Here is a 17,184-nt window from a genome sequence, read left to right as displayed (position 1 = left end):
GCATGAAGCCAGTGCTATTTATAGACATAACATCTCCTTGTGCTGCATATTGTGTTTGTGAAGGTTGTTAAGCCAGTTTTTACGTAGGCTCCTATAACACTACAGTGGGATGTTTTATTAGGTGTTGTTCCTGATCTGCTTATAGGGCAGAAGGCAAATGTCTTTCTGTATAAAGGTTTCTATTTACCCATCACTGGCTGGGGCGTGTGAAAACACACATAAGCAAGATAGCTTATCTTTATTGATATGACATACAGTGAAATCGGGTACATTGGGGGAAATTCTGCCCATGATATTTACCAACAATTCTGCACACTGCTCCTGAGTCACACACTGTCTTTACACCAGCAGTTATGAACCATGTACAACAGCCAGTTTCAGTATGTATGAAAGGAAGTTTTGCGGGCTTTCAGATCAGTCATATCTGCTGAGAGAAGAAGATCAACATAAACGACTTTCTCAGAACTTTGCATGCTTCGGGTGTCATGTTATGGCATGGAAATTCTATATTCTCGGCAGAACAAGCCTGGCATGTATTGTACCCTGCAGACAAGTGTGGGAACAGAATACACAAAATAAGGTGCACAGTCCACCACCTCCTCTCAAGCTGATACCAGAATTCCCAGAATGCCTTTGGGCTGTCAGTTGAGTTGCTTAAGGTGGGGAGGGGGACCGGTCCTGCTGGCCTCATATTATTGTGTGCCTGCGGTGCCCAAAGAAAAAAGGTGCTTTATTTATTTATCAGGTTGATTTTTGTATATGGTTTGAACAAACTCATGGTTTATATTGCAGTAGATGCATGATTAAAATTAAGAGGTCACAGAATCACACTTGTGTTGCTCTGGGTTATGAACTGAAATGTTATTTTACAAGATGATAAGTGACACCTTATATTCTGCAGAATACAACTCCTTTGTCTCTTATTGTTCAGTCATGAAACAAAACTGCAGAAGGTTTGTGGGACCAAATATTAAAATATGGGAAAGTAAATGAGAACACACCTCAGAGAACCATGACATCACAGGGAAGTAGACCCAAGGCCAAAATAAAACATTATTTTTTTTATTAAACATGACCTCGACAGCCATGTCTAGCTATGAATTTTTCTAAAATCAAATTTGATTCTTATCAACTTCCATAAATGAGGCTGCAGACCTGCTTTGCTTGCTTGTCTCAAGTGACTTTTGATTGGGAGATAATATCTACGGAGAGCTGGGCCTTGACAACCATCATCCCATCACACTTACCTAGTAAGCCCTGTCACAGGGCCCCTGTGCATACAGATGGCTGGGAGCTGGCTAATGTAACGATTGTCCAGAGGAAAGGACAATGTTGGTCATACAAGGAGTGTGTGGGTACTGTCTCCCTATGATTGCAAAAATAAGCACTGATCACACAAACACACAAAATACAATATGATAACAAATGGCCTGCATATTATTATCCTTGGCATTATCAAATTGATATTACAGTTTGTTTAAAATCTGCCAGCAGGATGACACTTGCATAGCCCGACTAATAACTGCTCTCTTGTATTTATTCCACCCCCCAGCCTATGGACTGTTACTCTGTCTTTGGTAGCATGTGCTTGCCACTGTCACCAGATTAGCACACAGGCTTAAAGCCCAGCTCACAAAGACGCTGTGTACAGAACATAGCTTGTGCTAATACTGTTTCCCTCTACTCTAACCATAGGACCTGTTACTCTCAGGGGCTAGCACAAATCATTTCCCTGCTCACATTTAATGGGCCGGAGCAAAAAAAAAAAAATATATATAACTCTGCAAAAAAAAATGCATATGAGCAGCTTCTAATGTTCAGCATTTGTTAAGGCTGTCAGATTCCGCTGTATACTAATCTGTTCTGCATTACATTTCAGTGTTGCTGGTAAATGTTAGTATTCCCTTGTAATCTACTTGTCACTGTTTTGACACATTGCAGTTCATAACAAAAGGGTTGAGGGGTAAATAAGCTTATTTCTATAGCTTTCCTATCTTGAAATATATCCGTGTAGTTTAAATACAAAAAAATAAAAAACATCTAAAAAACATCAACATTTTGACAAGGAATGTTATTAGTTCAGCTCTGCTGGATATGCCTGACACCAAGGTTTAACTTTTTGCCACTATTGCAAAACCGCAGCTCTGCTCAGTGTGGCCCAACTGTGTAAATCACACAACCCTTAAATATTTACCACCTTTAGACATTGTTGGGACACCTTGGTGTGTTTCAGCCCGCTCGACAGAGAAGTGTCAGCTGTGTGCATGAAAATAAATTATTTACACCCCCTCCTTCTACTTCAAAGGGCTGGCAAACCATTCAACCCTAGATTTGGGGAAGGGGGGGGGGGTTGTCTGAAGAGGAGGAGTTGCCAGTCTCTAGGCAACCCCTGTGTCACCTGCCCCGACATGCCGAAATCAGCCACTCTCCTCTGGAGGCTCCATTCACAACAAGGCTGGCACACGGCTGCTGTTAAAAAGCCTCCTCAGCAGGATCCATATGGAAAACCATACTAGTGCTAAGACACAGCTAAACTATGTGGCCCAGGGAAAGAAGTAGTGATGTGTTTATATTGCTTTTTCCCCTCGTGTGGGAGAGAGGAAGGCTTTCCTTGTTAAAAAGCCCAGGGGAAGAATCCAACAGTGCAGCAGCCGCTGTCAGAGAAGGCCTGTTAGGTTGAGATATGTTTTTTTTTATATTATTATTATTATTTATTTTTTAAATGGGAGGGCACCATCCATTAAAACTACATGTCAAGTGGAGACACAAGGTGACTGATCAGCTAGACAATCAGGAAGTTCGGCTTGAGCAACATGTCCACTAAATGAACCCTGCCCCGAGGGATCTGCTGTTTATTTACCCCCTGCCAGCAGACACGCACGTACACACGGATAACACAAAACGTGCAAAAAGCCCTCAAATCCTCTTCCTAAAGTCCACAAGTTCAAACATGTGGCCCCTTCCCACAACATTCACACATACAGATAGAAACACGCCCCTTGTTGTCAATAAATAACTCATCCTCTAATCTGGGAAACTGAAGTCTTCTCACTCTCTTTGTGTATTTCACCCTTTGCTTTACAGTTATTCACACTGGGGGAATCTTGACGTGACTTGACAATCTCAAAATGATCCCTCACAACAAAATTAAAAAGGTGACACATTTTGTCATACCGCTTTCCAAATAACAACCCTCCAGTACATCTTTATTAAGTACAATGTTCTGGATGTGCTTTGACTAATGGGTTTCTATCTCAGTTACACCAACAATGGATCCACCATAGCCTACCAAGATATAGGTGTAAGGATCGCAATGACGAGCGATGAGACATAAATCCTTTATCTTCCCCTGGCTACACACTGATACCGAGGTATCCCTGTTAGCCTGTTTGATCAGGTTGTGTGCTGATGCTGCGAGTGTGTTCTCCTGCGCATGTGAAGATGTGGCCATGCGTGACAACAGCAAATGACTACCTATCCATCATTGTGGCTAGCGCCTGAGATTACCATGAGTTCAGGCCTGGCACCAGCTGGACCAAAGCCCAGACAGACAGGCAATACTCAATGCAAAAGAGATACCCAGGTTATATACAGAGATTGGGTAGAAGGTAGGAATGCAATGTAGATTGCATTCCACATACCGTGCATGAAGGTAATTGAAGGGTTTTCAATTGAATCACTTAAAGGTGCAGTGTGTAATATGACATCATCAAGTAAGTTCTAGAAAGTTGTAGAATGCAACGCTCCCTGGTTAACCCCACCCCTTTCGAATAATCACAGAAGCTACAGTGGCCTTCAATGGCGGCGACTAGGCCTTGGTCCAAGGTATGGAGAAATATGGACATATATGAGACCCTTTCTGAAAGGGAAAAAATAATAATAATAAAAAAAATAATTCAGCTATTATGCACTAAATTAAACGTACTTTTAATCTAGTGCATAATAGCTGAAAACATTTTTTAGAATGATTTTTTTCCCCCTTAGAAAGGGTCTCATATGTCCATATTTCTCCATACCTTGGACCAACGCATTGGCGCCGCCATGTTGGAAGCGTCATGCTTGGAATGTTATCAGGTGCATTGTTTAGAATTTAGAATTGTTCTTGTTCTTGAAGGCCACTGTAGCTTCTGTTATTATTCAAAAGGGGTGGGGTTACCCAGGGAGCGTTGCATTGTAGAACTTTCTTGATGTCATATTACACACTGCACCTTTAAGTGCTGTGGGAAAACCCAGGTAAGAAATCACCGAGAACTACAAAAAGAAAGAAAATCCCTCCACTTAATTTCTAATTGTAAACTAGAGAGATCCTTACCCTCCTTCAAAAAAAAAGATGTGGCTTTAGTTTCTGACTTATTTAGAAAACTACCAGGGGAAGGCACAGACTTGTATTGAGCAGTTTCTGTGGGTGGGCCAAAAACGAGAGAGTAAGAAAAACAGAGGTGACTGTAAACGTCCCACCCTGCTCCGCCTGCGTCTAGACCAGCCCCTGTGAGGCAGGCGGCAGTCATAACAAGGGATTGGGAGAGCAAACAGGACTGTTTGGCATAGTTAGCAACTCATGGAGTCACAATCAGGAAAACAAAACCTCTGCATTTAATTGGGGCTAAGCAAGCAGCTCACAGTGCAGCATACAATTATGAGCTATACGAGGAGACAGAGTTCTGACTGCGTGCCAACACGCCCCATGTGCAGCACACCAGAAGAACCATCTCACCAGACTGACACTGAGTAAGGGACATGCAACCGTTACTAAGCACTGTGTCAGGGCTGCTGGCCTACTTATGAGCCAGTCTCTTTACACTGCACTACATGCCAATAAAAATAGCTCACAAACACATACACACACACTCTTAAGCGAGTCTTTGTTACCTGAAACGGACCCTCATTCAGGCTAAGATCTTTCACTTTGGATTATCCATGATACTATGTTTCAAGATGAAAACATCACTCTTTATCCCAACTGGAATGACACAAATGGATGAGGCTGCTTTAAGAGCAGAGTTGACGCAAATATTGAGCAATCTGCAAACAATGTTGCCAGTTTTGAACAAAAACAGTGCTCGTGTGTGTCCCCCTTGTTACTCACTATGCCCCTAAAGATGCCTTTGTTGACAATGTGAAAAGCTTAATGTGGTGGTGACATTCCCAACGTGACCTCAATCAAGTGTTTTCATAGCCTGGGGGCACAAAACAATCCAACAAACTCAGCCACCGCAGAGCATCTCTTTACCCTCATTTCATAATGAATGCAATTATATGCTGGAAATTATTTTACTCCTCCGACTCGCTGTGGCTTATAGACTGGTGATCATAACTGAATAGACTGGGGCTGTGTTTGAATTAGCATAAGTCGATTGTTCAAAGTTCTTGTTTAGATTCAGCTTCTCTAACCATGCACAGTGAAAGCTAGGATAAAAGCAGCAATGTCTTTTAGAGTCAAGGCTTACGAGCTTTAAGTCTGTCTAACCCCCATTAAGGTAAGCATTCTTTGGCCCTTTTTCACCTCCCCCAAACACACACACAGGAAAGAAACAAATGTTTGGGGTTCTGAAAAGAAACCAGTACTTAAATTACTGCTTTTGTAAGCACACCAACCTGTGCAGGAATATTTTGCCAATGCTGTCAACATTTTACCATCTATAATGTCAGCGCATGGCATTTGCTTGGATAACCACCTTGAGTAAGAATGTTGAAGGGTATTATGCCACTTGAATATCACAACCTGAGGTGCCACATCAGATGTGAACTGACATATAATACAACTCGCCCTTTTCTAACCAGCAGCGAGAGGCACAATTATCACCATGTGTCAATCATGTTCCCATCAGTGTCACTGTGCCTTTTTAGAAAATGAAATAAGGAGAATATTGGAAACTTAAAAATCCAGGAGATTTGGAGTGGAGTACATTTCCTTTCTTGAAAGGCATCAGTAGTGTGTCAGTTTAAACATTTCCATCCCAGAGTTGAAGGAAACTAAGGCTTCCCTTAACCCACAGGTTAACTTAAGCACTTAGTGAGCTCTCAACTGCCCTGGGGGAAGGAAGTGTGCAATGAATGGAAAAGCAGGCCACATTTCTATCCAGGCCATCTTTATTGATCCTCAAAACCCCTTTCACAAAGACCATCCCCCCCATCTTGACCACAAAAAAGGGGACAATATAAACAACCAATAAATAAGAATCTGCGCGATTAAGGCGGTTCTACATCTCCAATAGAACACAACAGTGTGGACATGGAGTAATACAGCTTCATACAGTACAAGCAGTAGATTTTTGAGAACGTCACACCAAATAAAAAGGCTGCACTTTGCAAAAAGTGAACCGTTTTTTAAAGATCTGTATGAGACTCGCATTCAAATGAGAGAAAACATTGTACTTCTGTCGTGTTTTACTTTGCAAAAGAAACTCTGGGCTCTTTATAGATGACCTTGCCAACTGAGCTTAATTTTAATACTAGGCCGAAAAGAATACGGGAAAAAAAAATCACGAGCAGAGAACTTAAATTAAAATCTCCCCACATTCTACTCTCAGGGAAAAAAACATCATCAACCACTTTGTTCCCAAAATAGAGAAGGTGGTCAGTTCTTTACATCAGTATTTCTCAGAAAGGAATAAATAAATACACCCTTTACTGGTAAACTGTTAATGAGTCCAGGCTTGGAGGCTACACAGTGTCATAGCATTGTTCAGTGGCTTTAAAGAATTTCAGCATTTCTTTATTACATTCATGTCCAGGAAATGAGAGGGGTGGGACCAGGCCTTAAAGCTAGCCACCCTCTAGCCACTAGTGCATGTGAGACTCCAGCACCATGTGTTGTTCCCTGTGGATATCCAGAGTTCTCTTCTGTGCACCCTGCACAGCCCACAACTTGCCTCAGTTGTACAGGGGGGTGGGGGGTCGTGCTCACTAAATAAAAAGTAAAGCGATGAGCACCCTTCGTCCATCCTGAACTCAATTCCAATTCCGTCTCAGGTTGTGCCCCCTTTTTCTTTTCAAAACCAGGTCCTCTCAGCAACTAACGGTGCTGGGCTGCTGTTTGCTGACAAAGTCTGAGATGAAGTCAAACTCGTTCTGGCCCAGGAAGAGTTCTGGCAGCTCCTGGACCCGGTCTAAGCCCAGCTCCATGACCAGCGAGGTCAGCACCTCCTCGTCGATCATATCTGCGTCCATGCCGTTCAAGGCCAGCGCCGGCCCCGCCATGTGCTGCATGGACGCCAGCTGGGCCGGGTTCATGCGGTACTGGGCGGCAGGTCCCATGTGGTTCCCGCCCATAGGTCCCAGTGGATGTCCGTGGTACTGGGTGTTGAGTTTTTGCAGCTGCATGCTGGCCATGAGCTGTTGGGACGTTAAGCCTCCGTTCATGAACTGTTGCTGCTGTTGCTGTTGTTGTTGTTGTTGTTGTTGCGGGTGCTGGGCTTGTTGCTGTGGATGCTGCTGGTGTTGTTGTTGTTGTTGTGGGTGCTGCTGTGGATGCATATGATTATGCTGCTGCTGCTGCTGCTGGGGGTGATGCTGTGGCTGTTGGGGCTGCCCGTTGTACATCATGTTAGCAGAAGTCATCTGGTGGTGACCCATCTGGGCCCCGTTCATGGGTCCTGCCACCATGCCCTGCTGCTGCTGCTGCCGCTGCCTCATAGCCGTCTCCATGTTGGCCTGGGCCCCGCCGTAGTGCATCATCTGGCCGTTGGGCAGCGCCCTCATGCCCTGCTGGCTGGCATGTTGCTGGTGACCCGCCTGCAGGCCGCCATTCATGCCCATCCTGTAACCGTGGAGACTGGCGCCCGCCGAGCTGTGATTCATGGGCATCATCAGATGGTCTGCCATGCCTCCTGTCTATACGAGCAAGAGAGGAGACACTGTTAGGACAAGGCAAGTGGAAGACATGATGTTTAGTGAAGCAGCACGTTTAAAAAGGGGAGGTGCAGCAGTACCAAGACTAACATGCTGTGAACATATTTGGATGTCCAACTGAACCAGTGTCAAACTACTATTAAAAGATAAACAACAGCTGTGTTAACATTGCCATGTGCATGTAGTCGTGCAGTGCAACACATTTTCCATTTGTGTGCTCCAAACCGATTCCACACACAGCCAATTGACATGTTCCTTCTGACCATACGCTTCACCTCCATTAAAACAACAGGGATACAATTTTCCTTGCAATGTCACATTTCCAATAACCGAAACCGCTTCTGGGGGGAAAAGAAAATATCTGCAAGGTTGTAGAGCCATACTCGTGTGTTTAGTCTTCCTTAAAACCTCCCCTCTTTGTGCCAATGAATGAACGCCCAGGTTGAAATTGCAGGTTAACGTAGCCTACATTGTTTGGACATACATTTTCCCCTTTCATGCACAAAAGGATCGTCAAACTCGAGGAAAACGTGTGCATCGCGTTAATACATTATTTGAACCCCGTCAATGTTGCATGTCAGCTGAGGTAGAGAAAAAAATCGGTTTTATTTTACGCACGTAAGGTTGCAACAAAGAACACTGACATCATGCAACATCTCCCTAACAGCTGAATCGCCAAATTTCTAACAGGGCAGATAATTCAACAAAGGCTTCTGTTTTCTCCGGTTACTTTGTATCGATGTTGCCTACATGTTTATAGTCAATAATCGCTTACACGGTAGTATAATATTATCCGTTGTGTCAATCCCGAGTTTGGAACACGGGAATGCAAACAATGGAGCAGCAGCAGCAGCAGCCCCTGCAACCACCGCGGACAAAAACCTCAATTTCTCCTGCAAATTATCCAGATAAAAATCACTTACCCGTATCCGCTACGTTTCCACAAAGTTGCGCGACTTTGCTTCGGCTTCCTCTTCCTAAATAGTCCTCCTCTGCAAGGCAAATCTCCTATGAATTACAGTACGTATTCCACTGGGTTACGCTTCATGCTCAAAGCGGGGACGGTGTAGCACAAAAGACTGCCGCATCAGATCTTGAAACGACTGCCTATTTTCTGGGTCAACTCAGGGATTATGTACATCTAAAAAGCTCAGAGGAAGGCAGTTGCGGAGAGGTGGAGCCTCGGTCCTGCCTCTTCTTTGTTCCCATTGGCCCTACTCAATATAATTGTGCATGGGCGTAGAAAAGAAGGGGCTGTTGGAGAGCTGTGACACAGTAGCCAATTTAAATACCCTCCTCCCCACTGTTTCTTTTAGAGAGAAAAAAGAATATTTGGACATCTTGTTTGTCTACATAAGTAACTGCTGCAGCTGTGGCTGAATAAGGACATTCAAGGGCTGTCATTACATTGTATTACATTTTTACAGACAGATACACAGATAGATAGATAGATAGATAGATAGATAGATAGATAGATAGATAGATAGATAGATAGATAGATAGATAGATAGATAGATAGATAGATAGATAGATAGATAGATAGATAGATAGATAGATAGATAGATAGATAGATAGATAGATAGATAGATAGATAGATAGATAGATAGATAGATAGATAGATAGATAGATAGATAGATAGATAGATAGATAGATTTATGCAAGCATAAATCTGCCTGTGCGAGTCAGATTGCATAACGTCAGTGTTGAAATTCATGTTCCCTGCTTGTCTGCACCTACTTATCTTCTTTGGCCTATGTGTACATGTAGTGAGAGTGTTGCCCTGGTATGTGCATGTACACTTCATCTCCAAGATCACTGCGATCAGCGTTGGTCCATGTGACCCACCAGTCTGCTGTGTGTTGGCCTCAGTGCAGGCGGCGGAGGGAGGGCAGAGGAATGTTGCCTGTGTGCTATTCTAGGCCACACTGGCTGCAGCGGCAGTGTAACTACTGTTGTGCATGGATGTGTGCGCGCCTCCTTTTACGTGTATGGACTGTGGATACAGGTATGTGCGTATATTTCTGTGTCTTTGTGTGTAAGTGCACCTCCACACTGCAGAAACACACATCTCTTGATTGCACTCCAGGACAACGACCTCTTGTCTGCAATTGCAAATGAATGGAAACACTTTGGGAGAGCGAGCCAAGCTATTGTCCAGGGAATTCGTCCATAAATGGGCAACCACTGGCAGGCGTTTGTCATTGTTTGACATTGTCCGGCCACTTTAAGCTAGTGTTAATAAGCCACTCCCAGGTGTGGGTACTATCTGAGAAACTGGCCCAGCCAGTCAGTTCAAACAAAGCACAGAATCAACATCAGTTTCTGTTGTGCTGTGATGAGCACTCTTTTAGCATATGCCCTGTGCAAGGTTACTGCAGCCTATGATATGAGAAGAAGGCATTTTAAAATCATTCAAAATGGCCTTTATTTGGATCACTGGGCCAAGGCTTCCAATGGTTTCATTTGGCTTTTGAGAGCTCCTGCAATGTGTCCTCACCTTCTGGAGCGCCCCAATCACATCACTGGGTCTGTTTAAAATGCAAGATGTATGCATGAAATACCAATCAGCCATGATTGTGGTGCATGTGCATTTTGTAATTATATTTCAATTTGACGGATTTGTGTTTTTGTAAATTGATTGAGGAAAGACTGCAGTGTAATCCTTTTAAGGCTCTTTTCTTTTTATTGTGTATGTTCACAGATATAGCCATATCTGGCAGTGGTCTATGATAAGGGGGGATGAGGGGGGTGCAGGCCTCCGCACACCTTGCCTTGAGCGGTTTATTGATTTCCATGCTTATATACAAGTGTGCATGTGTGTTTTTATTTCAGTTATAGCGGGCAATAGGATTTGTGGGTTTATAAGAACAAGAGGCTGGAAGTATTGCTTCCATTCCCAGCTTTGACACCCCCCTGTGCCACACTGTAAAACATTAAATAATTAGCCGGCAGTAACATAATGTCTTGATTTCACACAGGTTTCAGCCTCTTAAGGCCAGGACACACCGGCCCGATAATCGCCGTCGGAGAGTCTGGAAGGGGCGGGGACACAAATCTGTTTGGTGTGTGCCGTGACGTCGGTCGTCGTAGATGTCGTCTTTAATTATTTTTTTTTTTTAACCTTTATTTATACAGGTATATCCCATTGAGTCCGAAGACTCTTTTGCAAGGGAGACCTGTTCCCATTTACACGTTACCATTCACACACCGATAGCAGGCTAACTATCGACATTCACACGAGGCAAGGTGGGTGAAGTGTCTTGCCCAAGGACACAACAACTATGACACAGGTGCAGGGCGGGGATCGAACCTCCAACCCTTTGATCATCGGCCGACCCGCTCTACCAACTGAGCCACAGTCGCCCAAAGTTCAGTTGGAGCAATTTGATTGGTGGAGGGCTAGCGAATCAGTGAAGCCCGGAAGTGAGGCGGGTAGCACAAACAGCTAACAACAGTTAGCCATTGTTTTAATATGTTTGTTTGTTTCGTTCAGCGAGTACTCACATGCATCAACCCTTGTTGACTGCTCGACACCATGCTCGACACTCTCTGCTAAAAATGGTGCTCTTTATGGTCCATAAATATAAATACGTAATTCTATCTATGTTTATGGTCTAGAGAGCTGTCTCATCATTTCTGGCTTCCGTATTTTTTGGGGCCACAATACAGATTAGCGCCGCCTGCTGTTATGGAGACATTACGTCCCGCGCAAGCGCAGAGCGTACGGAAAGTTGGTAGTCGGGGGGCGGAGCTACTGTAGCATGGGCCTATACTGAAGAAAATAACACATTAAATGTGTTGGATTAAAATATTTAGACTTTTCATTTCTATTTAACTGCATCACCTTCAGTTTCACTTTCCTTTTCCTCTCCGTGTCAAACTGCTAGTTTCATCTCCGGGTCAAACAGAGCGACGAGATTACATACAAAGTCAATGTACTAGAATCGGCGGGTGGCGGGTGTTTCCACGGCAAACACAGAAGATGAAAATATTTATCTTTTTGGCATCGCCGCGATAGCCAATCAGCGTTGAGATTGCCCGGTGGTCTGCAACACAAGGTGGGCGTTTGGAGTGAGGACATTGTGCTTCCAATACATTCTGCAAATAGCCTATGTGTATTTTGCATCTGTTTTGCTGTTGGTTGTATTTTAGCCGAGGTAGCGCTGGTTAGCATAGTGAAACTCACCCTGCTGTGTGCTGTTTCGGGGGATAATATGAACCCAAACTTGACGGCAGTGTCCGTGTGGAATTCCAATATAGTACAGCGAAGCACCGGTGTTGTCCTCCGCCAGACCGCGCACTTTCACTTTCAGGTAGGCTGATGTCTGCCTTTATTTTTGACGCTGAGCACACACTGCTGTTGTTATTGTGTTTAGTATGTTGCTGAATTGCTGTTAATGTGTGTGTATTTGCGATCGGGGTGCGTCTTCATGCTGTTTTAATGCTATTTGTGACATGACTGCCGCTGGTTACACAGTGAACCTACATCTGTGTTTTTTGGCACAGCTGGAACATGTTGTTGTTGTTGTTGCACCGTAAGTGTGACGGGTCTGATCTCAGAAACGGCGTCGGTGTCAGGAATATATGGCCCAATCAAGCGGCGAGCAACTTGCGCTCTCGCGGCCAACCGCCGCAGGGGGCGAGTGCAGTGTGTTCGCAGCTTTAAGCCTCCTTCATTTACCTTAACCCTAAATGTCATTGGGTCAAGGAGAGATGAAAAGGTGGTTCCTTTCGAACATAGGAAAAGACAGCACTGTTTAAAATGAATTCGACTCCACTTTTCCTAACAATCGTCATTGCGCGACGTCGAGTATTGCTGACGTGAGTCTCTAGCGTGAAACTACACTATTTTCCGTAAATGGACAACGAGCGCTCGTTCGATCCATGCGTTCTTGTCATAATGATTTGAAACAGGTTGTCGTCAACAGAGTGAGAATCACTTAGACAGGAAAATACATCGCCCGACGCATGCGAGGTACAGCCATTTCCTCACTTTGGTGGCTGTGACAAAATCAAGAGTTAACTGGACGGGGCCACACTAAATGAGAGTCTACCAGCGACTCTAAGAAGAGATTGCGGTGCACCTCTGCATGTTGGTTAACTTTACAAGTTAACAAATGAATTACAGCAAACATTGACAGCCTGCTATGACTCTGCATGTTTTTTTACGAGTGGTAAAGGTCTTAACGTTAGTTAATCGAAAAACAACGACGCTATAAAAACTACCTCAAGAAAATTGCCCGACACCAAAGGCGAGTTGTGTAGAGAGTAGAGTCGGTATACTATAATGGATAAGGGCCATAACAGTGTCTATAGAATTAGTTGTGTATACATATTCACATTGTCAGCTAATCATATTCTTTAAAAGGGCTCAACATTCATTGTTGACTTTTCTTTAGTGACAGCAGACAACTACAGAGCCAATAACTGCTTTGTCAGAAGACTATGTACAGAGCCTCGGCACTCTGCGAGTGAGTCCCACCGTCTGAGGAAACTGCACTACTTCAAACAAGCTTACTCCAAGCCATCTATGTCAGACTTCAAGGGAGCGACAGACAGTCTGTATGAGGCCATTGCTCCTCAGCAGGGGCTGGGGGAGTTTGAGGAGAGCCCCCTTGGAGCAAAGGAACTCACTGGAGTGGAGTGAAGTAAAAGTCCTCCTAATATCTTATAAACTTATAAAGAGTTACAATATTAGTACTTCTTACAATGCTTAATACTTAATACTGTATGCACATGATAGTATTTCTACGTTTGAACCCAGGCAAGTGGTTGAACTCACTCACTCGGTTCAAAAATACCTTCCGCAGGCTGAGATGAATGACTCATCTTGTGTCTACAGAACTACATGATTAGATGAATAAACAGATGGGAAGCTATACCATTCACACTATAGACTTAAGTCATAATAAACTAGTGGACACTGAACCGATCACCCAAGTCATCTTGCATTTCTCTATCAACTGATAGCCACTGATCTAAGACCAGCTGACTCAATCATACCTTACTTATCCTTCTAACACTGCCTCTGCCAGTAATGACTGACACTGGTAGCCATGTTCAGAGCCTTATGGCTGGTGCAGACATGTGGTGTAGAAGAGGTGGAGCCTTATGTGTCTAAGTACACAGGAAATGCTGCCACATCTTTAAAAATTAACTGGTTTCTCTTGCATCATTGTTTTGTACACACAACATGTTGGCATCTCAGATAAAACAAATAGTCAGTGTGTGTTTTAAAACCTGGAATTGAACTGACAATGTATTTTAGGGCAACGTTCACTTGGGTCACAGCAGGCAATGGAAATATGGAGACTTCAAACCACACCTTTCTGCTGCTTCAAATGATGGTGATCATTGGATAACATATACATTTATAACTTTTCAAAACTTCATAGAAACTTACTCTCTATATCATACGTCAAAACATGAATAAACTATGAACTATGGGTCCCTTTTACTTTTTAGATTTTGTTTTACTCTCGATCTTTTCTGCAATCATTGCTACACAGCACCATCATGCATTGACATTCACCTTATTCGACAGGACAAAGTGTGTCCTAGTATGCACATTTCCCCTAAGATGTGAAACCAAAAGTCAGTTTGCCCCCCTCTCTCTCTCTCTCTCTCTCTCTCTCTCTCTCTCTCTCTCTCTCTCTCTCTCTCTCTCTCTCTCTCGCTGTGGGGGAGGGTTGTTATTGTTCTGGTAAATGAGAGAGTCTCTATAAATACTCCCAAGGCTTCCTTCTCCGTCCAAACCACCAATCAAAAGTCACTGTTCGGCCGAGCAGCTGAGAGAGAGCAATAAGCCCTGAGTCAAGGCTAACGGGGGAGGGTCTGACTCAAACACACTCTGGCGGGGAAGTGGGTGAGGGATTTTGGAAGGGAGGGGGAGAAACCTGGTAACTGCCACTCAATGACTTGAGGCCACAAGTGGGGTTGAGGCTTGAGTGAAAGTAATGATTTAGTGGGATGGGGGGGTGGTCGGAATGTACCACAATAAAGCAGCTTTCCGACATCTCCTCTGATTGTTCCATTTGAAGTTAAATGAACATTTTCTGCCCTTTTAAAACAACCTTGTTCTGTCACTGTTTGTTGTGAAACACTTGATTGGCTTGTTTTTGCACACTTCTTTTGTGCCACTTGAATAGCCATGGTAGGCCTAATCTCTATAGGATAGCTAACAAACTACAAATGAGGAAGATCTAGGGATTTCGGGGGAAAAAAGGCTTGTAGTTTGTCCGTGCCAATAAAATTACAATTTGCTCAGATGTATTGGCGTGGAGATATGTGTGTAAAATATTAACATTGTCACAATATGATTCTGCTGAGATGTCACATATTTATGTCAAATGATTGTCTGCAGTCATTCAACTCTGAAAGTGAAGGAAAGGCCACATTCAAAGACAAACATTCCTAAGTCAAGGCATGAATGAACTTTGAAATGTGTAAACTATGAGTCACTTTTTGCATGCCTAAAGTGCCAGAAATACTTTTGCAAAAGATAAAGAGAAGTTCCAACCCCACTAACTTTCATTTCTCACACCCCGTTTATCACTGACTTTAGTGAGGGTTCATTTATGCAGCTTAAATGGAAATTCTGACAATCATGCCAACTTTACTCAGTGATTTTCCTGGTGGGAGGAGGTTTCAGAGTAAGGTAGGTTTTGAACATCTTTAAGGCTCTCATACTACATCAGTACAATCGATTGCAGCACCATGATTGCCTCATGAGAGAGACTTTCCAGAAATGAGCTCTGTTATCCCCATTTGGCTCATTTATCCTTCATTCTCCAACCCTTTCTCTTTCTGTAACAACAGCCTTTTGAGGGTTGAATAGATACATACACTTTTGCCAAGTTGTGCTTTTGAGGCGTACTGAGGTCTTGATTGGTAGGAGGAAAAGAGGTGTCATAGTACACTGCAGAATGCATGCCTGTTAGCCGTGAAAGTCAAGAGCGTGAAGGGGACGTCTGAGGCACAGATAACCATTAAAACAACTTCCCTGCTGCAGCTGAGAATTTTCGGCGTGCTTATCATGATGGAAAAGACATGATAAGTAGTATTAGTGCCTGCAGCAGGTGCTCACACACTCTCCCGCTGACTTGATTCTAGCACTGAAAATATGACTGGAGTTCTCCCTGGTTTCACATATCTAATGTTGGCTCATTACCAAGCAATGTCAGTCATTTACAGTCCGCACCACGAGCCCACTGCATGCATTTCCCAAGCAAAAGCAATTCTTCAGCATTCAGCCCTCGCCCGAGGGATCTTTGTCGACACAAACACTAATCATGTCCCCTCGACTGCACTTCCTGCCTCACAGCCACTGATGACGTTTCCAGTTACCTTCAGGAACGTGCACATACAGAGCACACATAAACAGGGGACTGCATGGACAAGAGCCAGCACGACTTGTCAAACAAGTAGCTTCCATGGATGGATGGAGGGAGTGGGAGAGAGAGTGAGAACATTGTGAAGAATGACCCATTAATCATTCATTATCTCCCCAGCACTGTTAATGAGGTGACGACTCTTAAATAATTAGCAATGTGACTGAAGCATATTTCCATAGCAGTAGCCCGAGGACGTGGAGGGCATTGGGGACGAGCGGGGAAGGGAAAATGGGATGCACCACCAGGCGTAGAAAAGAACAGCCCCCACACCAGCTTAGCAAACAATAACTATCCTGATAGAGAGGGCTCTGGGAGGCATGGACAGAGAGAGAGAGAAAGAGAGAGAGAGAGATAGACGGCATTAGAGGAGAGATAATGAAGCTATATGCAATATTGAGAAAAGAATGAGCCATGGAGGAAATAACACTTTGAAGAAAGTTATGTCTATATGTAAGTGGGCGTTTTTAAGTTGTTCACCCCTGGCAGACTTCATTATCAGTCTTGTCTCATTTTCAAGAGGTGCAGGGCCAGGGCCTTCGGGCTCTATCTCTAACACACAAGTCAGTGGGGGAACTGCGGCGGCTAGCAGCCCAGCCTGCCATGGGCTCATTCATCTTGCACAAAACACACAAAAGAGCAGACCATGAGCCACATTCTTGACATCCAACCTCATCACCCCCACCACCACCAACCTCCCCTCACCCCTTACCCCCCCACCCCCGGCACTGACTCGCACCCCTCCCCCAAGTGCCTCTCTGACCAGCCAGGGCAGACAGGGAGCTGCTATGCTACGCTACCTAACTGGCTGGCTGGCTGGATCTCTGGTTGGAGGGCTTGTTTGTTGAAGGAAGGGAGGGAGGGAGGTTGTCGGGGAGAGAGAGAGAGAGAGAGAGAGAAAGAGGGGGCAGGGATGTTTTCTCTCCAGTCAGCTAATTGACTC

At 44.1% G+C, this 17,184-nt stretch overlaps 1 protein-coding gene and 1 long non-coding RNA gene across 2 annotated transcripts in view; one reads left to right on the top strand and one right to left on the bottom strand.

The window, feature by feature from the left end:
• LOC307259869 overlaps nucleotides 1-17,184 on the top strand; it is a 143,315-nt gene that overhangs the window by 77,244 nt on the left and 48,887 nt on the right. The window lies entirely within an intron of this gene.
• cited4b (Cbp/p300-interacting transactivator, with Glu/Asp-rich carboxy-terminal domain, 4b) lies at nucleotides 6,412-8,946 on the bottom strand. Its single transcript, XM_080040224.1, has 2 exons — nucleotides 8,775-8,946; nucleotides 6,412-7,833 (listed from the first exon to the last, which is right to left on the bottom strand). The coding sequence occupies exon 2, from the start codon at nucleotides 7,822-7,824 to the stop codon at nucleotides 7,009-7,011; it is 816 nt and encodes a 271-aa protein (XP_079896350.1). The 5' UTR covers nucleotides 7,825-7,833; nucleotides 8,775-8,946; the 3' UTR covers nucleotides 6,412-7,008.

Source organism: Ammodytes marinus (genome assembly GCF_949987685.1).
Source record: "Ammodytes marinus genome assembly, chromosome: 13".
Taxonomy (NCBI): domain Eukaryota; kingdom Metazoa; phylum Chordata; class Actinopteri; order Uranoscopiformes; family Ammodytidae; genus Ammodytes; species Ammodytes marinus.
The sequence above is the reverse complement of the archived record's forward strand: the minus strand, read 5'-3'. Positions and strand labels throughout refer to the sequence as shown.